The sequence below is a fragment of the Pyrus communis genome, chromosome 2 (genome assembly GCF_963583255.1).
Source record: "Pyrus communis chromosome 2, drPyrComm1.1, whole genome shotgun sequence".
NCBI classification, from domain to species: Eukaryota; Viridiplantae; Streptophyta; class Magnoliopsida; order Rosales; family Rosaceae; genus Pyrus; species Pyrus communis.
Window position 1 is genome coordinate 21,866,525 of NC_084804.1, and position 27,413 is coordinate 21,893,937.

At 37.4% G+C, this 27,413-nt stretch overlaps 4 protein-coding genes across 15 annotated transcripts; 3 read left to right on the forward strand and 1 right to left on the reverse strand.

Annotated features, from left to right (window-relative positions):
* LOC137725650 (alpha-amylase-like) lies at window positions 1-17,354 on the forward strand. Of its 2 annotated transcripts, none has more exons than XM_068464409.1 (4): window positions 1-409; window positions 530-665; window positions 1,241-2,046; window positions 17,078-17,354. In XM_068464409.1, the coding sequence occupies exons 1-4, from the start codon at window positions 323-325 to the stop codon at window positions 17,315-17,317; spliced, it is 1,269 nt and encodes a 422-aa protein (XP_068320510.1). In that variant the 5' UTR covers window positions 1-322; the 3' UTR covers window positions 17,318-17,354. The 2 variants fall into 2 exon arrangements, with proteins under 2 accessions (XP_068320510.1, XP_068320509.1); XM_068464408.1 differs by lacking the exon at window positions 17,078-17,354 and adding an exon at window positions 2,285-2,725.
* Window positions 3,347-5,848, forward strand: LOC137725654 (alpha-amylase-like). The gene is made up of 3 exons (XM_068464412.1): window positions 3,347-3,561; window positions 3,637-3,766; window positions 3,958-5,848. The coding sequence occupies exons 1-3, from the start codon at window positions 3,475-3,477 to the stop codon at window positions 4,308-4,310; spliced, it is 570 nt and encodes a 189-aa protein (XP_068320513.1). The 5' UTR covers window positions 3,347-3,474; the 3' UTR covers window positions 4,311-5,848.
* LOC137725655 (probable LRR receptor-like serine/threonine-protein kinase At1g06840) lies at window positions 15,260-26,388 on the reverse strand. Of its 11 annotated transcripts, none has more exons than XM_068464419.1 (13): window positions 26,283-26,388; window positions 26,052-26,197; window positions 25,561-25,661; window positions 24,531-25,099; window positions 23,167-23,235; window positions 22,914-22,988; window positions 22,373-22,560; window positions 22,194-22,266; window positions 21,687-21,806; window positions 21,481-21,600; window positions 20,935-21,127; window positions 15,597-15,677; window positions 15,260-15,374 (listed from the first exon to the last, which is right to left on the reverse strand). In XM_068464419.1, exons 8-11 carry the CDS (start codon window positions 22,230-22,232, stop codon window positions 21,044-21,046), a joined length of 363 nt encoding a protein of 120 aa, XP_068320520.1. In that variant the 5' UTR covers window positions 22,233-22,266; window positions 22,373-22,560; window positions 22,914-22,988; window positions 23,167-23,235; window positions 24,531-25,099; window positions 25,561-25,661; window positions 26,052-26,197; window positions 26,283-26,388; the 3' UTR covers window positions 15,260-15,374; window positions 15,597-15,677; window positions 20,935-21,043. The 11 variants fall into 11 exon arrangements, with proteins under 11 accessions (XP_068320520.1, XP_068320525.1, XP_068320522.1 ...); XM_068464424.1 differs by lacking the exons at window positions 15,260-15,374; window positions 15,597-15,677 and having other exon boundaries at window positions 20,994-21,127; window positions 22,124-22,266; window positions 22,373-22,424; ... (1 more) ...; window positions 24,531-24,604; window positions 24,923-25,099; XM_068464421.1 differs by lacking the exons at window positions 15,260-15,374; window positions 15,597-15,677 and having other exon boundaries at window positions 20,994-21,127; window positions 24,531-24,604; window positions 24,923-25,099.
* LOC137725652 (alpha-amylase-like) lies at window positions 18,562-20,590 on the forward strand. Its single transcript, XM_068464410.1, has 4 exons — window positions 18,562-18,712; window positions 18,816-18,945; window positions 19,152-19,954; window positions 20,336-20,590. Exons 1-4 carry the CDS (start codon window positions 18,626-18,628, stop codon window positions 20,588-20,590), a joined length of 1,275 nt encoding a protein of 424 aa, XP_068320511.1. The 5' UTR covers window positions 18,562-18,625.
* Window positions 26,389-27,413: the final 1,025 nt, after the last annotated feature.

Genomic DNA, 27,413 nt, shown 5'->3' on the forward strand with positions numbered 1-27,413 from the left:
TTAAACTCTCTCTCTCTATCGACTTAACTGCAAAAGCACTCCATTTGGATGCGTGACATTGGTGTTGTGGGAAGTGTCAACTCACCACAAACAAAACTATAGCCAATTCAATATAATGCTTGAGCTTATCTTGTAAGGAATTCCAATGTATTGACTCATGACGCGAAGACTTGAAGTGGAATATGAGTAACATTTTCACACCTCCAATCCAAATTATCCAATCCATCTGAATTGTTAAGAGTTAGAGTTAAGATCGATCGATAATCTTTACAATTTAACCTCAAACAAACATTCTGGTAATAAATTCTGCAAGGAAAGAGACATGAAAGCTCTAACCACTTCCCTCTTCTTTCTCCTTTTCTGTATACCTCTACTCCCCAACTTCACTGCTCCCCAGATTCTATTTCAGGTAATCTCTCTCTCTCTCTCTCTATATATATATATATATATATGTATGTATATATGTGTGTGTGTGTGTGTTTGAATGACTAACCGGTTTTTCTGGGGCTGGCCGGCGAGCGATGATCAGGGGTTCAATTGGGAATCATGGAAGGAGGAAGGAGGATGGTACAAATCTTTAAGCAAGTGCACACCTCAACAACTAGCTTCTTCTGGGATTACGCATGTTTGGCTTCCTCCACCTTCTCATTCTGTTTCACCTCAAGGTATATGCTGTTCTTTCACCTCCCCCATTTAGCACTTTTCAATTCAGTTACTACTCAAAACCAGATTACAATTTGATAAAGCAGCCGAATTAGTTTAACAAATCTGTTAAACATCAGATAGGATGCATTCAATCCGATACAATATATTTGAAATGAACTTTGATTTATACGGAATCGATTTAAATCCAACCGTTTTCATCTTTTGGTCTAATTCAATTTTCCATATATAGGGCTAGTTCGGTACCTAGAATTCATCAAATAGGTCATATAATTCAATGTGTGTAGGTAGAGGTGAATGATTTTTTTATTTTTAGGGGATTAAAAGGGATAAATTTTCTTCTTGAGGAATTTATCTTCTGCCTTCAAGTTGGACACAAGTACTTCCTTTATTTCATCGACATATATACCTTGAGTACAAGAAAGTATTAAATTATATTCCAATCCTGGGCATCAAACAAGCCCAATATCCTATAGCCCAAACGGCACTGAACTTTAGTTTTATAACATTCTTCCTATCTAGTCATTAGCTACTTGCAGCAGCTGATGACTGTCATTTGACTCTTCACTTTTCCAAGGATACATGCCTGGAAGGCTCTATGATCTGAATGCATCAAGATACGGAAACCAAGATGAACTCAAGGCGCTGATAAACACCTTCCATGACAACGGGATACAAAGCATTGCAGATATAGTCATAAACCACAGATGTGCAGAGAAGAAAGATGAAAGAGGAATATGGTGCATCTTCGAAGGAGGAACTCCAGATGATCGCCTTGATTGGGGGCCGTCTCTTATTTGCAGCGATGACACAGCTTATTCCAATGGCAAGGGCAACCCTGACACTGGAGCTGACTTCAGTGCTGCTCCTGACATTGATCACATAAACACAAGAGTCCAGAGAGAGCTCGCAGATTGGATGAATTGGCTAAAGACTGAAATCGGGTTCAGTGGATGGCGATTTGATTTTGTCAAGGGATACGCTCCAGAATTCACCAAGTTGTTTGTGACAAACACAAGGCCTAGTTTCTCAGTAGGGGAACTTTGGAACTCCCTTGCTTATGGAAGTGATGGAAAACTCGAGTACAATCAGGATGCTCACCGTCGAGCACTTGTGGGATGGGTAGAGGGTGCTGGTGGAGATGTTACAGCATTCGATTTTACTACAAAAGGGATACTTCAAGCCGCAGTCCAAGGGGAACTATGGCGGATGAAAGATTCGAATGGAGGGGCACCAGGAATGATTGGCTTGTCGCCAGGAAAGAGTGTAACTTTCATAGATAATCATGATACAGGTTCTACACAGAACATGTGGCCATTTCCATCAGATAAAGTCATGCAGGGATATGCATACATTCTTACTCATCCGGGAATCCCCTCAATCGTAAGATTCTAAATTTGATTTACTTTCTTCCAAGCGGGAAAGCTGGCATCTTCATAACCGCTAAAATTCGTCTAGCTGAGTACAATATGAGATTTATAATTATTGGAACAGAAATCTCTTTGGACAGAAAAGTTAACTTTGTTAGCATTTAGTCAACAACTATGTTGATCTAGTGAACTTATGTTTTTTTTTACTTATACATTCTTAAATTTTCCTTATCTGAACATATTTGTAACAGTTTTATGACCACTTTTTTGACTGGGGCTTGAAAGAGGAGATCACTAAACTCGTTGCAATCAGATTAAGGAACGGGATCGGACCTGACAGTGCCTTGCGTATTCTAGCATCTGATGCAGATCTCTATGTAGCTGCCATAGATGAGAAAATCATAGCAAAGATTGGTCCAAGGTATGATGTTGGGAACCTTGTACCTCCAACCTACCAAATTGCAACTTCTGGAAATGATTACTGTGTGTGGGAGAAAAAAGCAGGAGCCTTGTTGGAATGAACTAATTAATTACAAATTTCTGTATTACAAGTGTATTATATGCTTAATTATTGAGGATAAAGCAAATAGTAGTCCTCAACCAAAATAGAAATTGGGGTCTTTTAAGCCCCGATTTGAGACTATAACATGTGTAGATTCTCTGGAAGCAACAATTTGGTGGAAGTCAGGACAGTGTTAATGTTGCCTGATTTGATTCAAGACCTCCTGCAAAGATTCTTATCGATGGAGAACCCAGTTAAACCGTCATTGCTAGCAAAATGGGGTTACTAGTAGACCCGAATCTGAATCAATGAACACACTACCACTTCACTTGACAAACAAACTTTAGTAACGCTAGCGGCATTGCTAAAGCTTTCACACACGGAAGCTTGTATCTCTGAAAATACCATTCAACTCTCTCTATTCAATTGAACTTTGATGCATTCTTGCTTGAAATTTGATGCGTCAAAGCAGCAGATGCAGCAGACTGCACATTTAACTTCGCAAACCAGCACACAGAAAGCTTAACTAATGGTCCATGATCCGCATTGAAGTAGGAACGGAACCTTAATCATCGTTTTTTAGGAAAAATAACAGTCAGGTTTACAGTTAAACAGAACAGTCGGGATTTCACTTAACAAAACAGTCGAAGTTTTTTTCACATCTTTCGGCAAAGTAACTGTCAGCTTTCCACTTACCAAAATAGTCAAGATTTTGGAACCAAGTCAAGTCTCCTCCCAAGATTTTGGTCCGACTATTCTCGTTAATCTCGTACCTTAGTTTCTTTCCTTACAAATCAAATCACTTGCCTAAAAAGTCCAATTTGCACCTCTTTTGGGCCAGATAACAGTCAAGTTTTCACACCCTCCATCTTGTTATATAACATTGAAAAACAGTATTGAACCATAACGTTCACAAAGCAATTCAAGCTCAAAGGAGACATGAACACTCGAATCGTTTCCCTCATCTGTTTCCTACTCTCTATCCTTCTCACGCCCAACTTCACTGCTTCACAGATCCTCTTTCAGGTATTTATCTGAATACTTTACCTCTCTCTCTCTCTCGCAATAGGACTAACGTGTTTTTGGGTGTATGATGGTCAGGGGTTCAACTGGGATTCAAGCAGGAAAGGAGGATGGTACAACATTTTAAAGCAGTCTGTACAAGACCTAGCTAGTTCCGGAATCACACATGTTTGGCTTCCTCCATCTTCTCAAGCTGCTTCAGATGAAGGTATTTCTATGTCCTAAACTGTAAACTCCCTTTTGAACTTTGTCATTAGTCCAAACCAGATTTTGTTCAAAGTTTTTGAGCCAGAATATGATCTCAAAGTCCGGTATTAGGTGTTCACTTTCAAAAGAATAGTCTTGTATGATGGTTATGACAATTCTTGTCCTGAAGCTTCATCTCCTATTTTTCCTAAGGATACATGCCGGGAAGGCTTTATGATCTCAATTCAAAATATGGAAACAAAGATGAATTGAAGTCACTGGTAAGCACGTACCGTGACAGTGGGATACAGTCTGTGGCAGATATAGTTATAAACCACAGAACTGCAGAGAAGCAAGACGAGAGAGGAATATGGTGCATCTTTGAAGGAGGAACTGACGATGATCGCCTTGATTGGGGCCCATCTCTTATTTGCAGCGATGATACAACTTATTCTGATGGCAAGGGGAACCCGGACACTGGAAAGGACTTCGGTGGTGCTCCAGACATTGATCACAAAAACACGAGGGTTCAGAAAGAGCTCTCGGATTGGATGAATTGGTTATAGACTGAAATCGGATTCAGTGGTTGGAGATTTGATTTTGTCAGGGGATATGCTCCTGAATTTACCAAGCTGTATATGACAAACACAAGTCCAAATTTCGCAGTAGGGGAACTTTGGAATCCACTTTCTTATGGAAGTGATGAAAAACCGAACCCAGATCAAGATGCGCATCGTCAAGAACTAGTCGGATGGGTGGAAAGTGCTGGAGGAGGTGTTACAGCATTTGATTTTACAACTAAGGGGATACTTCAAGCTGCAGTCCAAGGGGAGCTTTGGAGGCTGAAGGACTCGAATGGTGACGCTTCGGGGATGATTGGCGTGAAGCCAGGAAATAGTGTCACTTTCATTGACAATCATGATACAGGTTCCACACAACATATGTGGCCATTTCCATCTGATAAGGTCATGCAGGGATACGCTTGCATTCTCACTCATCCAGGGATCCCATCAATCGTAAGCTCGTACACTTTCATTTAACTTTGAGTAATGCTATAGGCACGCAAACCCGACATCATTGTTGACATATTCTTTTATACTGGCCTGCCCCATATACAAATGATTTAGGGCCCACCTATACTAGAGAGTGTCAGCAATAGTGTCAGTTTTGCATGTGGACATAGAATTATTATTTACGTTTTTCTCAAGCTATAACATTGCCATCTTTCTTTATAATGAATTTGTTTCCCAACCTATATAAATATGAAAGAATGTGAGAATTGAGTCAGAGTCAAGCACTCACTGTTTAGCATTTGAGTGCTTGCTATTGCCCTGGTGAACTTATTTTTAACTGATGCCTATGGTCTATGTAGCTTCCATAGATGAGAAAATCATAGTCAAGATTGGTCCGAGGATGGATTTAGGCCAACTTATACCTACAAACTTCCAAGTTTCGACTTCTGGAAATGATTATGCCGTGTGAGAGAGAAGGGCATGAGGGTCTGTATCATCTGGAATAAGACTACTTTTGAATTAAATAAACTCTCTGTTTTAGTAATTTAAAAGTTGATCATATATTTTATTTCCTAACGTTTTGTTTGTTTAAATTCCTCCAAGACGGAGAATAATAACCAAGAAAGTGGAGTTTTCTCCTATATATGTTTGCAGTCCATCAAAATTACAACACCCTTCACGTAAAAAACATGACAATTAGAGTCACATTTCAAAGACTTCCCAGGAATGCGGAAAGTGTAACTTAGATGATAGGGTTCTTCCGAGACACCGAATTATCTTGAATAGGATCCGGTTTACAACAAAAAGGGACACCTGCTGATTTATTCAGTGCTAATTCTCATGTATTTCTGTGCACTGCAGAGGGTGAGTGTTCTTCGAAAATGTGTCAAGTGCTGTGACATCGATGTCGAAATTGATGTGAACCGAATAAAAAAATCCTCATCGAATAGGACATGGCGAGACACATACATGCGTCTCGTAGACAGATCCAAGCACTTGTAATCTTGATGATTCAGTGAGTAACCTAAGAAAACAAAAGCATTTGATTTTTGTTGAAGTTTATTTTGTGTATAGGGCATTAACCAGGGAAAATGTCGACAGCCAAACACCTTTAAAATGTCATACATTGGTTTTTTTTTGAAACAGTTTCTCATAGGGTGATGCATTAGACAGAAGTCTAGTTGGCATGCGATTTATCAAGTAAGTAGCTGTGGAACATGCATCAAACCAAAATTTATTAGGCATGTGAGATTGAGAAAGCATAACTATACTTGTTTCAACAATATGTCAATGTTTTTGCTATACAATTCCATTTTTTCAGGGTGTTTAGGACATGCAAATCGTTGTGAAATGCCATTAACAGTGAGAAATTTTTTAAATGCATGGCTTTTATATTCTCCGCCTTCATCACACTGAAGGGTTTTAATTTGCAAATTAAACATTTTTTCAACATTTGCCTTAAATTTGACAAAGATTTCAAATACTTCACTTTTGTTTTTCATGGGAAAAATCCAAGAGTAACGAGTATAGTCATCCACAAACAACACATAATAACGAAAACCTTTATTAGAAATAATTGGAGAGCACCACACATCAGAATGCAAAAGTTGCAAAGGAAAACGAGAAACTGATTCACTCTTTCAAAAGTAACTTAGTACTCTTTCCTAAGGGACATGACTCACAAAAGCTTACATCTGAGGTACCATGAATTGGTACCAAATTATTTGAAATTAAAAACTTAATTATTGAATTGGCAGGGTGACCAAGCCTAGCATGCCATTTTTTTACTAAAGACCGAATCCCTACAAAGGCTGAGATTGGATACTTGAGTTGTCCACTTCCACTCAGAAATGGGTATATGATAAAAGCATATTTATGCGACTTTGTTATTTTATTTCTTTGCATTGACCTAGTTAATTTGCATTTATTGTAGTGATTTAAGCTATTTCCGTATTATTAAAGGTCCAGTTGGTAAAGATGACAATAAATGGCAAAATGGAGCAATTTGGAGCAGTTTTGGACTTGGATTGGATAGCATGCTTGGATAGCATATGGGCTGGATGTTTTTGGTGTTTAAATGATGTTAGACATGTGCTAAAATCTGGAGAAATTAAAGTTGAGGCTTGGAAGGCCAAGAATTACACAAGAAAGAGGAATCCTAGTTGGAGAGGAACATTATCTTATCATATCTTATCGTATCTTATCATATCCTATCTTATCCTATCTTATCCAACCTTATCTTATCTTATCTCTAGCTGCAAGGAGGAATCCTAATCACATTTTAACACTCTCTACCTGATTCTTAGAGTCCTAAAATAATTCAAAATGCCAAAACATTTTCCTCCTTAGATTCAGCCGTTCCCCTCCCTATATATATGAAATTTATGCATGTTTTAGGGTGTGCCATGCCTACCATTCATCCATTGAAGTTGATGAAATTTTCAAAGTTCTTTCTATCTTTGTTTTAAGTTTCAATGTTTATTTTAGATTGTTTTTCAGTTATGATGAACATGTGTAACTAAGTTTCTTTTTAGCTAGAGGTGAATTTGAAGCCATGATTATATGTTTTATATAAATTGATTACATCCAGTTATTGTTTCATAAAACATGAATGTGATTTACTTATTTGCTTTGTAAAGAACTTATTCTCGTATGTTTATTAAGGATGCATACTTAGTTTGCATGCAGGGATTTGATGCTAGGATATAAGGGAATTTCACATAATCGTTATGAACTTATATTTGTAAGTAGTAAAAGTCACTAGTCATGATTGGTTAAGTAAATTCTTGGCAGGAGTATCATGTTTTTCATAATTACGAATGCTTTGTCAATACTTACGATTTTCACATAACTTAATGATCTTCAAGATGTATCTCTATCATGCTTTTTATAGTTAGGGAACTTGAGAAGAATAATTTGGTTGCGTCATTGAGTCCAATTCAATGAACTTAGGAAAATCTGTGAGTTAATTAGTGTTGTTCACAATTAATTTGGGGCATTGTCATTCATGGTTTATAGAAAGAACAACTGGAAATCGATTTGTATGCATATGATTCATGTGTGGAGAAGAATCCTTTAGCCATCCTTTCATCCATATTTCATTCACAACTTAATTTACTTGCTGCCATTTACTTTTGTTTTAATTAAATTCATCCAAAATCCCCCCCCCCAGTCATTGTTTTGTTGTTAGTTTAACTTAGTTTTCAGTTTTATAAGTTTAATTTGTGTTGATTAGCATCCCTTCTAATCCCCGAAATAGAACGATCCCTACTTACTCGTCCTACGATTGCATAATTTATAGGGTTTAATTTGTGTGTTAGTTTCTACCATATCAGTATAACCCATTCTCACATCTCCCTCGGAAAAACGTCTTCCGAGTCTTGAGGTCCTTAACAAGGAAAAAATATGGAAAAATTAATCGGTAGAAATGGTTGTCTAAAGTAAACCTATGGGCAAATATAATGTTTTGTGATGCAGTGGGACAATGAAGGATATTGTGCAAGTCAAATGAGCAAGTGGTAGTATGTAGTTTATTCGAACCAGAATGAGAGATAGAGATGCCAGAGTCATTACCTATACTTTCAATAATGTCATTACTATTGTACTTTTTAGGATTGACCAGGTTTTGAATTTCAAGAGTGATGTGAGCATTGGCGCCTATGTCTAACAGCCAGGTACCATTTTGTTGTTTGTTGAGGGTGATAGGAGAAGACGACATTGCTATGAGTCTTTTTGCTGGAATTCTTCCTTCAAAGGCAGCATTCATTCTTTGATAACAGTCAAGAGCCAAATGGCCTGGTTTGCCACAAATTTGGCCAACAATTCTCTCACCATTGGAACCAACTTTCTCTCCATTACATGGCACACTACATGGGTTATTGTTGTTGTTACGAGGACTGTTTCCTTGTTGGTTGAAAGGAATACCTCGATAGGATGAAGAAGCACCTCTCCTAGTCCCCCAAGTGCAGCCACCACCTCGGCCCCAAGAAGCAACAAATGCATTGACCGACGTAAATTCCACCAAAGGATTAGTGTACTCAGTCATTCTACACTCAGTGGTTAACAACAACGCCTCAAGAGTTGGGTAAGTGAATGGTGAATCACGAGCTAGAGCAGCACTGACAGTCATCTTGAAGGCAGGTCCTAGATTATTCAATAAATCTGGACCAGTTCATTATCACTCACTGGTTGCCCGGCTAGGTCAAGGTTGTCAGCAATCGCGTTCATACGATCCAGATAATCCGCCACAGTAAGATCACCTTTCTTTGTCTGCAGCAATTCATTTCTCAAAAAAAAAAAAAAAATTGTTTTGTGAAGTAGAAGCATACCTTTGCTCTAGTGCTTCCCAGGTGGCTCGAACAGTCCTCTTACTCGCCATGACAGACAATACAGAAGTAGTCAAGGATCCATTTATCTAACTAAGGATCATTGGATCCCGTTGAACCCACAAAAGGTTCACGGTTGTTACACCAAGCAGGTGCTTTGGAGGAGACATCAAGTACCATCAACGTATCCCATATGATCTCTGCTTTTTAGAATTGGGAGAATTTGGGCCAACCACAGTGGGTAGTTGGTCCTGTCGAGTTTGATGTTGACAATAGTGGAGAATGGGTGGAACAGATTATTAGGAATGGGGGGAGTGGGATCAGAGGATGAGGAGATAACATTGTTTTCAGCCATTGAAGCATGGAAAAAAAAAAAAAACAAGGATCGTTGTCGTTAGACAAAAGGGCTCAATACCAAGTTAAACTTACTAACTCAATGTTTCACTTCAATTGCATACCTAATCAATAATGCACTACTACGAAACCATTTATTAGTGTCGCTATAATCACCGACAAGAAACGTATATTACTGTCGGATATTAAGCAAAATCCAATAGAAAATGGATGCAGTGGTGGATATAATAAGCGACAGAATTGTCAACGTCAGGAAATGAATTTTTCGACAGAAAATACTCTAAAACCGAGAAAAATTGTGTCGAATATAACCGACAAAGAATATATTAATAATGAATAAATAAGAGCATTCTCTATCGAATAAAACTGACAGGCACAATTTTGAAATTTATTCAATTTAAAGTATTCTTTTTCTCGTTGCCTTTACGTACAATGTCCTCTCATTGACGCTACTTCTGTTCTTGATTTTGTACTTCACTTTTCGTGTGAATACAGAAAGGTAAAGCTTGGGCGGTGCAATTGCCGACAGCAGCCAAAGTAAATTTAAATTGACAAATCCATTCTTCATCCATTAAAAAAAAAATTTTAATTTACTTGAAGACGTTGAATTTACTTGAATGTTTACACTAGGCCAAACCAAATCTGAAAAATAAAGTAAAAGAAACAACAAACATTTGTTGACAACTTCATCTTCCTCAAAAGACTTGCACCTCACAAACAACTTCATCTTTCTCAACTTCATCACAATTACTCAAGGCAACATACATACCAAAAAATAATAATAATAATACATGAGTATAATGAAGACTATCAGATATATGGATACATAAACCATGCTCATTCTGCGTTAAGCATTTATACCTGTATTTCTAAGATCTGTGGACATCGTGGTTACCGCTGCTCATTTTTCTTGCGGATCTAAAGTCTGACGTTGCTACCGTTCCTTGTGTTTGCCATCATCTCCGATCATTGTCTACAACACAACCTCACGGACTAGGCTTGGATTTCACTATTGCATTTGTGCTGGAATTAAGAAATTAATGAGGAAACAAGATCGATGCATTTTACCTTTATGCGTCGGCAAACCGAGACGGCTGAAATAGGTAAGTTGGGCTCGGGTTTATGAAGAAATGAATGCAGATCTATGTTCAGATTTGTAGGTTTCAGCATATGGAGCTGTAATATGAAACCAAAGAGAACTGATGGATGCTTTCGGCTTGGATGGATTGGTTTGACAGAAAAGAGGGAAGCTTTGGTTTTGAATGTAGGCGGGTAAGGCTTTTCTAAAAGCAAGAGGAATGGAAGAAATTGTAGGAGAAAGTGGAGAGAGATGGGGTAAACGGCGCATGAGAAAAGGGAAGCTGATAACTCAGTTTGTATACTAACTTGCTAGGGTTTCTCTCACACTGGAATCTGAATAAACAACAAATTGAAAAACTTTTGGTGTAAAAATAATAAAATAGTCAATTTCTATCGGTTATAACTGTCAGAATACTAAAATAATAACCGCTAGAAACTAAAATAATAAAATAGTCAATTTCTGTCGGTTACAATCGCCATCATTAACTTAAAAACCGCCATAATATGTTAAAAATATTTTAAAAAAATGTTCAAAAATACTAGTGGTTGCATCTGACACTAAATATCCGCCAGGAATTTATGTCAGATACAAACGACAAGATTTCATTGTTATCCGATACTAACTGAATGATGTGTCGGATATCTTTTATCCGACATAATGGCTTATTAAACCGCCACCATCATCCGACACTAAAGCTAATATTTTAGTAGTGATAGGATGCATGTATTTATAATACTTTCACGATTATAGCTTGGGTTTGAAAACCCTAGATACAAGGAACTTTTGAAAATAAAAAATACAAATAGAAACAATAAGATTACATGCGCAGCTTCAGATTACAACAGAGTTTCAAAAAAAACAAGTCCTATAAACTAGGAATAACTAAAGGGATAAGAAGTTTGAACTAAGTTAAACTCCTCAAGTTGCGGTGATGCACTTAGCATACTGACTTCGTCTAACAGAAAACTCTTCTATTCTTTAAATTATTGTAAAAGTTTCGAAACCTTTCACTTTTTAATAATAATAAAATTTAAAATAATATGTGTGTGTGTGTGTGTGTGTGTGTGTGTGTGTAAAACAAAACTTGTCAGAAAAGTTTTCAATTTTCTTGTTTCAGCAAGTGCATACATTGCATGTAAAATCAGTTTTCTAGATGGCAATTGGCAACACAATTACAAGTTGGGATTAGCTGATACTAGACTGTAGACTTATTTGTTTTTCATTAATTAGTCGTGGAAGTCTTGGCACACCAGTTAGTCTTTGGTGGAAAATTCATAGGCAGGAGACCTTGAATAGTGAGTCACTAGCGTTTGTTAGGCAGAACTAGAAAATGTGCCCGTGCTTTGCTTCGAGCTTTGAATGTATTAGTCGCAACAAACATGAATAGTTTCCACACAAAGCAACTAAAAAGACACAGTACCTAAGAATCATTGAAGTTGAAGTCAAACTTTGCTTACTATATATGGATAGCTATAAGAAACATTCATTTGTAAATCGTATTGTTTCATCGATATCATAGTTTCAAGTAATTAGCCTCTGACATAGGGGTGGGCAAACAGGTCCTGGACCCATGGATTGAGGTGGGTCTAAGAGATTTGGGGAGGGTACGGGGCGGTTCCAAATTTTTAAAATTCAACACGGGGCGGGTCCAGGTTAATAGTAGGGTGGGGCGAGTCCAAATCCTGGAAGAAACGGGCCCTCGGCCAGAACCGATTTCCACCCCCAATGATCTTCGAAGACATCGTAAAGAGCTCCACCACCATCTTCTCCCTATCCACCCTCCTCTGCTTTTAGGAGCTCTACATCCTACTCCAAAGAATCCAGACCTTTATCGAAAACTCTTCAAACGAGAGATGGATCTGGCTTCTCTTACAGACAGAATCCCTTGCCAACAGTTTCCCTAAGCTATCATCGACCTTTCCACCTTGCTTGACAGTCTCCCTATCAAGGAGCTCTGATAAAACGACGATGTCAAAGAGGCCATATCCCTCCTCCGCACCCAATGCTCCCGTAACACCACAAAATTGCTCGTTGATCCGAGAGACGATGTCTTCCACCTTGAGGTTTGCTCCATGCTCAACAACCACAGGAGAAAAATCGTCCCCGACCATTTCAAGCTCTGGAATCTTCGCGCAATTAGGGATTTACGATGGTTCAGATTGCAGATAGGAGCTAGAGAGCCTCCAAGACGAGTTCCAAAACCAGAAGGAAGACGAGTTTCAGTGGGAGAGGGAGTGATGAGTCAGATCGTCACCTTCTGCTTAAAACACGTATGACTTCAGGTAGTTGTCATCGATGGCCTTCGACATGGTGAGAACTCCAAGAACGCTCACGCCATCCCAGTAGATCACGCGCTCGCCCACTGCTTCGATCCGAACGAGCTCGTCAAGAGAGCTAAAGAATAAGAGAACCCCAAAAAAAAAAAAAAAAGGACCCGTGAACCAGTCTCGTTTCAAAAGGGCCAGGTTAGGTTCGGTTTCTGTATTAAAATTTGTTGTACCCGCCCCGACTCGACCAGTTTCTTTTAAACCAGGATCTTGTCTGGTCCCTTCAAAATTGGGCCCGGCCCGGCCTGTGCCCAGCCCTACTACTACACGGAGGAAAAACACAAAAAAGGAAAAGTAGAAAAGTAGATGACATAATACTTGAGGATCAGGCAGGAATAGTAAGTCTGAAAAAATTGCTAAACCGTCTTACAAATTCAATCATTAAACGTTATACTGTAACCCAAGACAAAGATAAAGTATATAGTTTGTTTACAAATCAAAACAAAGTGATGCTATAATCCGCAACAGCTATGAATCATACAAAAGCACTGCAAATCCACCATCACACATTAGCCAAGAACTAAGGTTAAATCTAGTGCAACAACAAAGAAATAGAGTATAGGATCAAACAAAAGAAAGTTGTATAGTTAGATACTACATAGATACCTAAAGAACCAATCAGAATGCTCTTGAAGGTGTTCATTAACTGTCTACCCAATATACATTACAGCCACCTACGTCATAAACACTTTAAACTATCTATAAGTTGAAACAGCCAACACAACTTTTCAATTGTGAGTTGAAATTTAGTATGAATTCTTTGAGATATCAAGATACCTTTATAAAGTAATCTCTGGTACGTTGAAAAAATTGGTTGTACATAGGTTTTTCTCTCATGCTGTATTGTATGAAGTCCGCTTTTCTAGCTTGAAAAAAGATACAGATAGAACTGATAAAAAGCAAGAAATGAAACCTCATGGCAATTCATTAATGGCTGTCGAAAGGGGAGAGTATAGAGAAAGTCTTGGTCAAAATGGTACAGTGCTTGCAAGGGATAAAAGACAAAAAATTGTAATGTCTCTAAATGCAATTGTAAAAGAGAAATTTAAAAAGAACAACAACAAAACATTATCCTACTAAGTGGGGAAAAGAGAAATTTAAGAACAAACAATAAAAATAATGATCGCAGACTTCTCGGGGAATTCAGAGGACCAATTATCCCAACAGACAATGCCCTTTGGTCCTCCGCCTTCACCATTTCCTCCTTGTCGCCTAATTCCTTATCATCTACATGCCAACACTACCTCTAGAAGAGCCTTACCAATAACCAAGTTAATAAGCATAAGTTGAAATATTAAACGAATATAAAATGATATATATATACAAAATAATGTTCCATTTTTACATGAACAACTAAGCAAAAGCATTATTACAACTAAGCATAAATTTTGAGGACAAACTTAAACTAGATGTTTTTATCGTTAACACGAATAACCATCTATATGAATACTAATTGCATACTCCCTAACATATGATAAGCATGGTGTGTATAAGGTATTTATATAAAAGTATTTACATAATGTTGTACCAAACGACAGTTTGATAGAATAACATGAAAAACTTTATTTTGATTTGGAAGGTGAAAAACTATCTAGCAATCCAAATCTGCCAAGAGATACCAATTCTCTATATATATGTATATCAACTTGTCATATTTAATAAAACTAAAAGTATGGACAATTCAGTGTACCTTGGTTGCACATTTGTCATATCTAGTAGCTCACATCGGCCACCCCCTACTGGAATCCAAGGCTGAGAGAAGCCTTCTGCGGGAGTTGTCATCTGAAGCACTACTCTTATCTTTGCCCTTGTCTTATCTGACATATTGCTTATTATTGCATGGATGCCAAGTTGCTCCAACAGCCTTCGATGTACATATATCTAAAATGCGGTCTTGTCCTACTGTTAGAAGCAAATATAAGAGCCCTAATGGCTAATAGCATAAGCTCCGCTTTGATATTCTCAAGAGCTTCATAGAGAGCTCTTATGTTTCTCTTTGGCAACCACCGGAAGGAGTGCAATTAAAATTTAATCAAAATACCTCATTTCGCATTCATAATAAACCCGAAAATGACTTCATAAGGTGAAATTAACCTAATTACATGTGAAAGGAAACCTTTCCAATTAAATGAATGAAATATTCGATGTGGATCGAAACCAAAATCAAAACCGAAACAAAACATACATCGACAACGGCCCAAGTTGGTGTTTGCTCCAAAGGTCTTCCTCCTGCCATCCTTTAATTGAAACCAAATTTACCTTACCACCAAATAATGCTATTTTTGATCTATTTCTTTCGGTATGTAAACTTAATACTAATTCTCAATAATTTTCAATCACTTTAACTGTAATTAAAATAAGTACTGAGTATACACACTCATAAACACAAAATTCAGATTTCCATTATATAAAATGAAACGAAAGCACATACGTCAAGTCAGTGTTCCTACTGTATTCATTAATTCAACGCTGCATCAAATACAAAAATTAAATTATACCTCTAATTTATAACCTTTTGATCTCGCTTCATCTGCAGATAAACCAAAATTTAGACAGTCCCCAAATAATTTTGTCCAAAACCAGATAGCAACACCATGTAAAAATCATATTGGGTGTCTACACCCACACTTCAACAATTTACACATAAATTTGAAATTTGAATCGCCTGGCCTTCAAAAATATTTGCACACAAATTCGAAGGAAGATGAACAAACTAAATTAAAATCATATGTACTGGGCAATTGAGACTCACCCAAAACTGCTATTGAGCTATGCTGCACGGTAGTGGTGCGCTGTGAAGAGACTCCACGTGGTTGACAAAGTCCTAGAATAACTTGGAAATATACAGAGGTCAATTTTACAACCGAAGGAGCAATCATTTACTGAATTATAAAGAAAAATCTTCACAAAAAAGTTTCTAGTTTCACAAATAAATGAAACCCAAATTAAATTTCTAGATAAAACTAAGAAGTTGAAAGCATAAGAAAAACCCATGAATCCAACCATAAAAAAGACGCAAACTTTCGCATTGGCAAACCATTCACAATCCCAAAATGAAATCTTAAACAAAACTCACGAATCCAACTCAAAAAAGCTCAAATTCAAATCACCCAAGACAAACAAAATATCAAACACAGTTCAGTGTCTCTCTTAGCATTTTAAATCACGTGGTGTTGCCCAATATATTATTGTCTTAATATTTCATGCACTCATGCATTAGATAAAAAAAGATATAAAATGATATCCATGTTAAAATACTTGGACTCCTTTATCATGGTTTAAGAAAGCAACCCCAAATCATAGTATCCATGATTACCTAAAACACTAAAACAAAACCCTCACTTCTCACTACATGTTTAAGATACATGAACCCATACAAACCGCTTCACCATTCACCTATACGCTTGGTGCTATAAATCCAAATTAAAAAAAACAAATAAATAAAACAGGCTACTAACCAAAGAATCCTTTGAACAAATTAAGAAATTCAAATAAAATTAAACACCAAGGAAACAATAAACACATAAAAGATATATATATGCTTGAACTGTTAAGCAAATCAAGATACTAATACAAATAAAGATATGCTCTCAGTAATTCACCAAGGTGGTTGTGACAAACACAAGGCCTAGTTTCTCAATAGGGGAACTTTGGAACTCCCTTGCTTATGAAAACAATGGAAAACTCGAGTACAATCAGGATGCTCACCGTCGAGCACTTGTGGGATGGGTAGAGGGTGCTGGTGGAGATATTACAGCATTCGATTTTACTATGAAAGGGATACTTCAAGCCGCAGTCCAAGGGGAACTATGGCAGATGAAAGATTCGAATGGAGGGGCACCAGGAATGATTGGCTTGTCGCCAGGAAAGAGTGTAACTTTCGTAGATAACGATGATACAGGTTCTACACAGAACATGTGGCCATTTCCATCAGATAAAGTCATGCAGGGATATGCATACATTCTTACTCATCTGGGAATCCCCTAAGATTCTAAATTTGATTTACTTTCTTCCAAGCTGGAAAGCTGGCATCTTCATAACTGCTAAAATTCGTCTAGCTGAGTACAATATGAGATTTATAGTTATTGGAACAGAAATCTCTTTGGACAGAAAAGTTAACTTTGTTAGCATTTAGTCAACAACTATGCCGATCTAGCGAACTTATATATGTTTTTTTTACTTATACATTCTTAAATTTTCCTTATCTTCCTTATCTGAACATATTTGTAACAGTTTTATGACCACTTCTTTGACTGGGGCTTGAAAGAGGAGATCACTAAACTCGTTGCAATCAGATTAAGGAACGGGATCGGACCTGACGGTGCCTTGTGTATTCTAGCATCTGATGCAGATCTGTATGTAGCTGCCATAGATGAGAAAATCATAGCAAAGATTGATCCAAGGTATGACATTGGGAACCTTGTACCTCCAACCTACCAAATTGCACCTTCTGGAAATGATTACTGTGTGTAGGAGAAAAAAGCAGGAGCCCTGTTGGAATGAACTAATTAATTACAAATTTCTGTATTACAAGTGTATTATATGCTTAATTATTGAGGATAAAGTAAATAGTAGTCCTCAACCAAAATAGAAATCGGGGTCTTTTAAGCCCCGATTTGAGACTATAACATGCGTAGATTTTCTGGAAGCAACAATTTGGCCGAAGTCAGGACAGTGTTAATGTTGCCTGATTCGATTCAAGACCTCCTGCAACGATTCTTATCGATGGAGAATCCAGTTAAACCGTCATTGCTAGCAATCTCGAATAATATTAGAGACACCTAACTTTTGTACTAAATTTGTACACCAAATGGTGTGTGCGTATTCATGTCCCTATCTTAGTTGTTAAAAGGAAAATGGGGTTACTAGTAGACCCCGAATCTGAATCAATGAACACGCTACCACTTTACTTGACAGCTTTCACACACGGAAGCTTGTATCTCTGAAAATACCATTCTACTTTCTCTATTCAATTGAACTTTGATGCATACTTTCTCTATTCAATGTATCTCTGAAAATACCATTCTACTTTCTCTATTCAATTGAACTTTGATGCATACTTTCTCTATTCAATGTATCTCTGAAAATACCATTCTACCTTCTCTATTCAATTGAACTTTGATGCATACTTTCTCTATTCAATGTATCTCTGAAAATACCATTCTACTTTCTCTACTTTACTTGACAGCTTTCACACACGGAAGCTTGTATCTCTGAAAATACCATTCTACTTTCTCTATTCAATTGAACTTTGATGCATTCTTGCTTGAAATTTGATCTGTGAAAGCAGCAGATGCAGCGGACTGCACTTTTAACTTCACAAACCAGCACACAGAAAGCTTAACTAATGGTCCATGATCCGCGTTGAAGTAGGAACGGAACCTTAATCATCGTTTTTTAGGAAAAATAACAGTCAGGGTTACAGTTAAACAGAACAGCCGGGATTTCACTTAACAAAACAGTCGAAGTTTTTTTCACGTCTTTTGGCAAAGTAACAGTCAGCTTTCCACTTACCAAAATAGTCAAGATTTTGGAACCAAATCAAGTCTAATCCCAAGATTTCTCCCATGATGGATCATCATTCTTGGTCTGACTATTCTCATTAATCTCATACCTTAGTTTCTATCCTTACAAATCAAATCACTTGCCAAAAAAGTCAAATTTGCACCTCTTTTGGGCCAGATAACAGTCAAGCTTTCACACCCTCCATCTTGTTATTTAACGTTGAAAAACAGTATTTGAACCATAACGTTCACAAAGCAATTCAAGGTCAAAGGAGACATGAACGCTCGAATCGTTTCCCTCATCTGTTTCCTACTCTCTATCCTTCTCACACCCAACTTCGCTGCTTCCCAGATCCTATTTCAGGTATATGAATACTTAACCCCTCTCTCTCCCTCTCTTTCTCTCTCTATCTCTCTCTCTCTCTCTCTCAATAGGACTAACGAGTTTTCGGGTGTATGATGGTCAGGGGTTCAACTGGGAATCAAGCAGGAAAGGAGGATGGTACAACATTTTAAAGCAGTCTGTAAAAGACCTAGCTAGTTCCGGAATCACACATGTTTGGCTTCCTCCATCTTCTCAAGCTGCTTCAGATGAAGGTATTTCTATGTCCTAAACTGTAAACTCCCTTTTGAACTTTGTCATTAGTCCAAACCAGATTTTGTTTAAGGTTTTTGAGCTAGAATATGATCTCCGAACTAGTACGCAAAGTCCGGTTTTAAGTGTTTACTTTCAAAAGAATAGTCTTGTACGACTCTTATATGACAATTCTTGTCCTGAAGCTTCATCTCATATATTTCCTAAGGATACATGCCGGGAAGGCTTTATGATCTCAATTCAAAATTTGGAAACAAAGATGAATTGAAGTCACTGGTAAGTGCGTACCGCGACAGTGGGATACAGTCTGTGGCAGATATAGTTATAAACCACAGAACTGCAGAGAAACAAGACGAGAGAGGAATTTGGTGCATCTTTGAAGGAGGAACTGATGATGATCGCCTTGATTGGGGGCCGTCTCTTATTTGCAGCGATGATACAAAATATTCTGATGGCAAGGGAAACCCTGACACTGGAGAGGACTTCGGTGGTGCTCCTGACATTGACCACAAAAACACAAGGGTTCAGAAAGAGCTCTCGGATTGGATGAATTGGTTAAAGACTGAAATCGGATTCAGTGGTTGGAGATTTGATTTTGTTAAGGGATATGCTCCTGAATATACCAAGCTGTATATGACAAACACAAGTCCAAATTTCGCGGTAGGAGAACTTTGGAATTCCCTTTCTTATGGAAGTGATGGAAAACCGAACCCAGATCAAGATGCACATCGACAAGCGCTAGTCAGATGGGTGGAGAGCGCTGGAGGAGGTGTTACAGCATTTGATTTTACAACTAAAGGGATACTTCAAGCTGCAGTCCAAGGGGAGCTTTGGAGGCTGAAGGACTCGAATGGTGGCGCTTCGGGGATGATTGGCGTGAAGCCACGAAATAGTGTAACTTTCATTGACAATCATGATACAGGTTCCACACAACATCTGTGGCCATTTCCATCTGATAAGGTCATGCAGGGATACGCTTACATTCTCACTCATCCAGGGATCCCATCAATCGTAAGCTCGTACACCTTCATTTAACTTTGAGTAATGATATAGGCACGCAAACCCGACATCATTGTTGACATATTCTTTTATACAGGCTGGCCCCATATACAAATGATATAAGGCCCACCTATACTAAAGAGTGTCAGCAATTGCATCAGTTTTGTGTATAGTATTATTTACGTTTTTCTCAAGCTATAACATTGCCATCCTTCTTTATAATGAATTGGTTTCCCAATCTATATAAATATGAAAGAATGTGAGAATTGAGGCAGAGTCAAGCACTCACTGTTTAGCATTTGAGTTCTTGCTATTTCTCTGGTGAACTTATTTATAACTGATACCTATGGTCCATGCTTAAAATTTGTTTATCTTATTTATCTTTTGTGACAGTTTTATGATCACTACTTTGACTGGGGCTTGAAAGAGGAGATATCTAAAATCACTGCAATCAGATCGAGAAATGGGATCAAACCCGACAGTGCCTTGCGCATTCTAGCAGCTGATGCAGATGTCTATGTAGCTTCCATAGATGAGAAAATCATAGTCAAGATTGGTCCGAAGATGGATTTAGGCCAACTTATACCTACAAACTTCCAAGTTTCGACTTCTGGAAAGGATTATGCCGTGTGGGAGAGAAAGGCATGAGGGTCTGTATCATCTGGAATAAGACTACTATTGAATTAAATAAACTCTCTGTTATAGTAATGTAAACGTTTATCATATATTTTATTTCCCAACGTTTTGTTTGTTTATATTCCTCCAAGATGGAGAATAATAACCAAGAAAGTGGAGTTTTCTCCTATATATGTTTGCAGTCCATCAAAATTACAAGACCCTTCACGTGAAAAACATGACAATTAGAGTCACACTAGCAATGGTGCCCGCGCGTTGCTGCGGGATTGAAAATTATATGTACAACATCTTTACAATCCTATTTACACATAATATCCTAATCAGCATTTAATTGAAATGAATAATTAGTGACTTACTCAACAAGGTCCGAGTACTTTTCACTTAGCCAAGAGTAATGGCCTGCATGAGGAAAGCTGAAGATGGTGACATCAAATTTCTTCCATTGGAGACGGGATGGATGTCCATCTAATGCACATCAACTTCATGCAACACCAAGAACTCCATCCTCGTTTGCTCTTCTAAATATGACCAACTGCTCCAATGTTTTGCCTACGAAGAACATAGAACATCAAATCGATTAATCTTGGACCACATTAAACAAATTTAAACCACCCCAAAATTTAATTTGTAGCCCAAAAAACCAAAGGATCAGTAGTCGTGACATTTGATGAGTACATATATGAAAAATGTACTTGAAGATTGAAACTTTCATCAAATAAATCACAAAAAAAGCAGAAAATTAGATAAACCCAAAATTATAAATTGTATAAAATTAGATCATCCATTTCAGTCATGTGTAAATACACCATCACACATAACAAATTTGCCTATATGACGGTGATGCACAATGTAAATGTTCAGATTCAAACCACACACAAAACACTTGTAGCTCCCAAGTATACCTGTATTACATTCTGATGTTTGCTTGTTGACTTTGCTCCTGGAGTCATGACTAATGTGATCTCCTTCAGTGGTGCATGAGCTTTTTCCTCCAAAGTTGCTTCCTTAAACATCCCTCTTTCCTTAAAAAAAACCCAAAATATATCATATTAAGCATCAACGCTATTAATACTTATTAAAGAAATTGGTCGCAACAGGTTTCACATACATCAGTTCTAAACCTAAAAGGCTTCAGATTTGTAGGCTTTGGTTTCCTATACTTCTCCCCATGAGCATTGCTGGCAACAGATCTGGAGTTTTCTTTCCAAATCTTATCTGCTTGATTGACCTGCATCATTGTTTAGGCGTTAACAGGCATAAAAAACCGTAAGGGAGAAATGAACAAACATAAACACTATATAGATACATTACTCTCGTATACTTTGTAGCCTTCTTCAAGGCCTGGAATTATACAACTATTTTTTCCACTAATAGCTCTTATTTACATCTTTACTGGATTTGCATCACTTCTTTTATATTAATAAAATTAGAGGATTGCACATGCTTCTTTTTGGACGCCAAAACATTTTTTTCAATTATTCTAGTTCCTTGTGGTTGAATGGGATTCTAAGCTTCAGACTTCGAAAACGGAGGGTTTCAAAAAACCTCAGAGTCAGCACCAATGAGCTTAAACAGAACAGATGAGAGCTAATGGGATAGAGCTAAGCTACTTCACCACTTCCATAAGTCCACGTCTCCACCCAAGCCTAGACATCCCAACATTGCCCAGATAGGTATCCCATCTTGACCTACAAGATTTACAGAGAAATGCAAAATTGGAAGAGGTTTAAGCATGAACAGATTGTAAAACGCAAAACTTTACAGCAGCAAATTGGGTTGCAAGCGAGCACTAACCATCATGAATAAAAAGTGGGTACACAAAATTGGCAAGAGACAAACTTGTTTCCTGAAACGCAGGTATGAGTGACGGCGATCAATCTCTCCATTTTTTACACAATTAAACTTGAACCTGTGCATAACCAGGGTTTGGAATCCTACTGAAATCAGGAATAGGCCATTGTAAGTTGCAATTCCTCAAACTCCTGAAAGAAACAACAAAAACACAAACATATTCAATCTTGACATGATTCGTCATGTTAAATATTAAGAGCTACTTCTCGATTGTCATTCCAAACAACCAGCACCATCACCTAATGTGATAGAACATCAGATAGAAACAGGAGATGTTCCCTGCAGTGGTTGGAAATATGTGTTTCCCAACAAAAACTATGATTCCCTCTATTGTTGCTATGATTAATCACAAATCTTTTGGATTTACACCTCCGTAGTTGGAGTTTTAAATCTGATGTATGAATAAATAGAGATTGTAGTCCTTATATCACACAATTTTACCTTTAAACTTACTAAAAGACATAGAATCAGAAGCAGCACTTACAACTTGAACAGTTTAGACATGTTGCTATACGAATCTGGAATTGTACTCCCACCAAAGTTGTTGTTGTCAACTTGACTGCAAAACAAATAAGATTATAGGGCTAGGAAACTTGATACGGGATTGCATCCCTCAAATTATGTTGTAGAAAAAGGAAAGTCTAGAGAATTGTTCCCAACAGTACGAAAATTTAAGAAAGGAAAGGATGAAAACATAATTAAGGCACAAATTTATGTTCCGAAGTAAGAAAACATACAATATTAATAAGCTTGGCAACTCCGAGAACTCTGGCGGAAAATACCCAGATAAGTTGTTGTCAAGAAGACTGCAAAAAGGTATTGGTCTATAAGAGCAGCTCCAGCGGGAGCTTTTGCTCTAGGGACAGGCCCGTGAACAGGGCCAGAGAGCCCGACTGATTTGGTCCAGCGTGTGGTAGCCCGAGGGACAGGCCCAGCCTGGGGGAGAGGCCTGGCACGAGTTGCCAGCTCGAGAGCCCGAAGTGAGTGTGATGTCAGGGCGACGTCAGCCGTTTTTTTAATTTTTTTTCTGTCAAGCGCGTGGCCTTCAAGTGCGCGTGGGCGCGCGTTAGGAGACATAAATTCAGAAATGGGGCCTGCGGCCCACTCAGATTTCTTACCGTTGGGGAGGCCACGTGGCTTCCCCATGTCCGTTGGATTTCAACGGCTATATTTTATGGACCGTTGGATTTTCAAAGGTAAAAAAAAAAAATTAAAAACCTCATTTAATTTCAGTCGTTGGATCTGAGATCAACGGTCCACGTTATTAGGCTACGGAAATTTTAAAAAAAAAAAAAACAATTTAAAATTCTGAAACGTTACAGTTGTGCCACGTGGCACAATCTGGAGTGTTGGAAATTCAAATTTTTTAATCCAACAACAGAGATTAATTAGGCGAATAAAAATTTAAAAAAATGTAAAAAATTATTATAAATCAGAAAAAAAAATATGAAAAAATTAAAAAAAAATTGATTTTACTTTTCTATATATACCTTCTCATTATCTTCTACCTTACTCCACAATTTCATATTTTCTCAACTAGTTTCAACCACATTCTTATCTTTCTTTCAAAGTTTCAATCCAATTTTTTTTTTCCATCACCAATAATTGTTTTTTCGGATTTTATGACAAGCAGGGCAACAAGAACGATTAAAAATCTTATCTGAAATTACAAATAAAATTATTTTGTATTATTTTATAACTTTTCGGATAATGACATGTGGTGCAACGAAAACGATTAAAAATCTTATCCGAAATTACAAATAAAATTATTTTGTATTATTTTATAAATAAAAAAAATACTAATATTTTATTGTCTATTGCCAGGGCTATTGAAGTGCAACGGTGAAGATGCAAAAGGCGATTACTATTCATTAAAGGCAATTACTGTTCACTAGGTGGATTGAATAGTGAATAGCCTGGGAGGAGGGCTCCCACGCTGGAGTTGCTCTAATGTGATTTGTTTTCTTTTCAGTGGACATCTGATTAAAGTTAAGAGTTTTTCTTCTTTTTTCACTTCACATAGAATATAGGGGGTGATCTATGACATCTACCAACCGATAACATATGCATGCGCTAACCCAAGAATAAAATAAGAACATACAGTGTTGTGAGCTGCAGAGCCACCATACTGCTGCGCAAGAGCATCTCCCATGCTCTGGTACATATCTATTTGAGCTGCAGCAACGGTGCTATCAGGATTACACAACAATATTTATTTGAATATTAGAAAGAAATCAAACAAACAAAAGAGGAGAAATATTTGACGACCAAACAATCGTCAATTTCTTCAGCCATTAAATAAACCTTCTTCGACTGTTTAAGTTCACAATCAAAAAAACAAACCCTTCATAGAGTTTTAGGCAACAAAAATTAAGAGGAAACCAAATAAAAAATATTGGAGATTTTTAAGAACCAAAAACTCTGCAATCAAACAAAATATATTCCACAAAAAGAGTTTAGAGAGAAAAAAAGGAAGAGAGTGAAGAGGCTTACCATCCTTCAAGGCAACCAGAACTTACAGATAAAATCACACCAAAAAAACCCACAAATTTAACGAAAATTTGAGCATAACCCAGAAATTTAAATTAAAAAAAATCTACGAATGGATTTTCAACTTTCTCCTTGTGGGAATCCATTGACTTTCAGCCTCCACTTTCTTCTCCTCAGACTCTGCAAACGCAAACAGACAAAGATAAAAGTCAATAGACTCAAACGTAGGCGTAGTCATATTGGTTAGAGCGGATACACACCCCTATGTACCCGAGTTCAAACACCCTACTTGCAACCGCAGATTAGATTAGTTTAAAGCAGATCATCCCTTGTATCAAAAATAAAAATAAAAATAAAAAAACAGAAAACCATCACTAATACCATTTCTTTCTTTAGTTTCGAACTTCGAAGTTTTTCAATTTGGGTTTGCTTCCTAAGAGTCTACGACCATAAAGAACGTCAGCTATCTCAATCTCAATGTCCTCATCTTCTTCTACAGGCGTGAAGATTTTGAGGATTTCAAAATACCAATCTTGGGGCCATTTGATTCCTAAAAAATATGAATTCATAAGCTAAAAAATCTCAAAACTTTCCACAAACTTCTTCAAAAATCATTTTTCGAAAACATAGTACCAATTGACCATCGTCTTCCTCGATGAAACATTAAGAGGGAAAAAGCGACGTAGCTTTGAAGCTCAGTTGCTGAAGACTCTGTTCTTCCTCCCCAACTCCTCGATAACTGCTAGAAGAGAAATTAAAAAAAATATATATATCAAATTTAAAAACGAAATCCAAAAACAGAGCAAACAGGTTGGGTCACTCTCGAGTTTGGGTGCGAGCTTATCCCTAACCTTCTCACCAGAAAAGAAGAACATGTAAAATTAATTCAACTGATTACCTGATAACCTACTGGAAACAAATAATAAATATACAGGGAATTTTAAATTAATTCAACTGCATGCAATTTATAAAGAAAAAAAAAAGAACTCAAAATATTAGTAAAATTAAGAAGAAAAATTATTAACCACACAACCAAATTTAATAAAAATAAATTACTGAAATTAAAACCCAAATCCCAGAAATAACCAAATTTAAGAAAACTGGAACCTTAATATGGAAATTGAAGCTTTACCTGCAGATCGGCAACAGCGGCAAGTACCTCAAGAGTGAAAGAGACAGAGCTGAAGATGCGTGAGAGAACAGAGGGTGGAGTGTCTTGCGATCCATAGCTTTGTGTAAAGCTTGAAGACCTTGTAGAAATACGTGCGGTACTCGTGCCTGAACAAATTAAAAAATTTGAAATTAAGAAATAGTTGTTTGGAAATTAGGATTTAGGATGAGAAATGGGGAGAATTTGAAGAACCTCTGCTGCAGTGGTAATAGGGGAGCTCTCTGATTTTAAAGAATCACGGGGAAGCTCTGCCCTGCAACGGAAGGAAAAAGTCGGAGAAGAAAAGTGGAAGCAGTCGATGCACTACGATGATGATCGACTACGCGTGGAAAGCATGTACTGAAAAGGAACGAGAGATGGGCAACCATCAAGGACAAAACGGGCTTCTTACTGTAGCAAATTGTGAACAGTAAGGGGACCAAAGCAGAAATCAAGGGCAGTTCCGCCCTTTCACTGTTTATGAACAGTGCTTACTCTCACTTGATGAACGGTGATTTTTTGCTGAGCTTTAGTATATAGATAATTTCAACTTCTAAGAAATGCGGAATGTGTAACTTAGATGCTAGGGTTCTTCGGAGACATCGAATTATCTTGAATACGATCCGGTTTACAACAACAAGGACACCTGCTGATTTATTCAGTGCTAATTCTCAAGTATTTCTGTGCACTGCAAAGGGTGAATGTTCTTTGAAAATGTGTTAAGTGTTGTGACGTCGATGTCGAAATTGATGTGAACCAAATAAAAAACATCAAACATGTTTTGAGTGCGCTTTCAATTGTAGCATATTTTAACTTGTCACAAGCATGGGTGCAAGCATGGGTTTACACCCATGAGTCCTAAGTTCAAAACTCCGCTATTCTTTTTTTGAGATGAAGTACAATATTCATTGAATAGTGAAGTAAGTACGTACAAAATCAAGGATATGGTGCAAACAGTGGGCCTCAATAAAAACCTTGCCGAGGCTTTCAACCTGATCGAAGGGAAAAAGATTGTCATGCACCAAAATTAACTACGAATATTATCCTTCAATAATAAATCAGAAATTACATCCGGAGATTCCTCGAACCAAGAAACTAGATGATCGAGAGCTGAACTAGGTCTTGCTAGGCAGTGAGTCACTTTATTTGTATCTCTTCGACCAAACGAAAACTACTCTATTCTTTAAATTATTATAATAATTTCGAAATCTTTCATTCTCTTTACTAATAATAAAATTTATAATATATATGTGTGTGTGTGTGTGTGTGTGTGTGTGTGTGTGTGTGGGAAACACAACTTGTCAGAAAAGTTTTTCAATTTTCCTATTCCAACAAGTGCATACA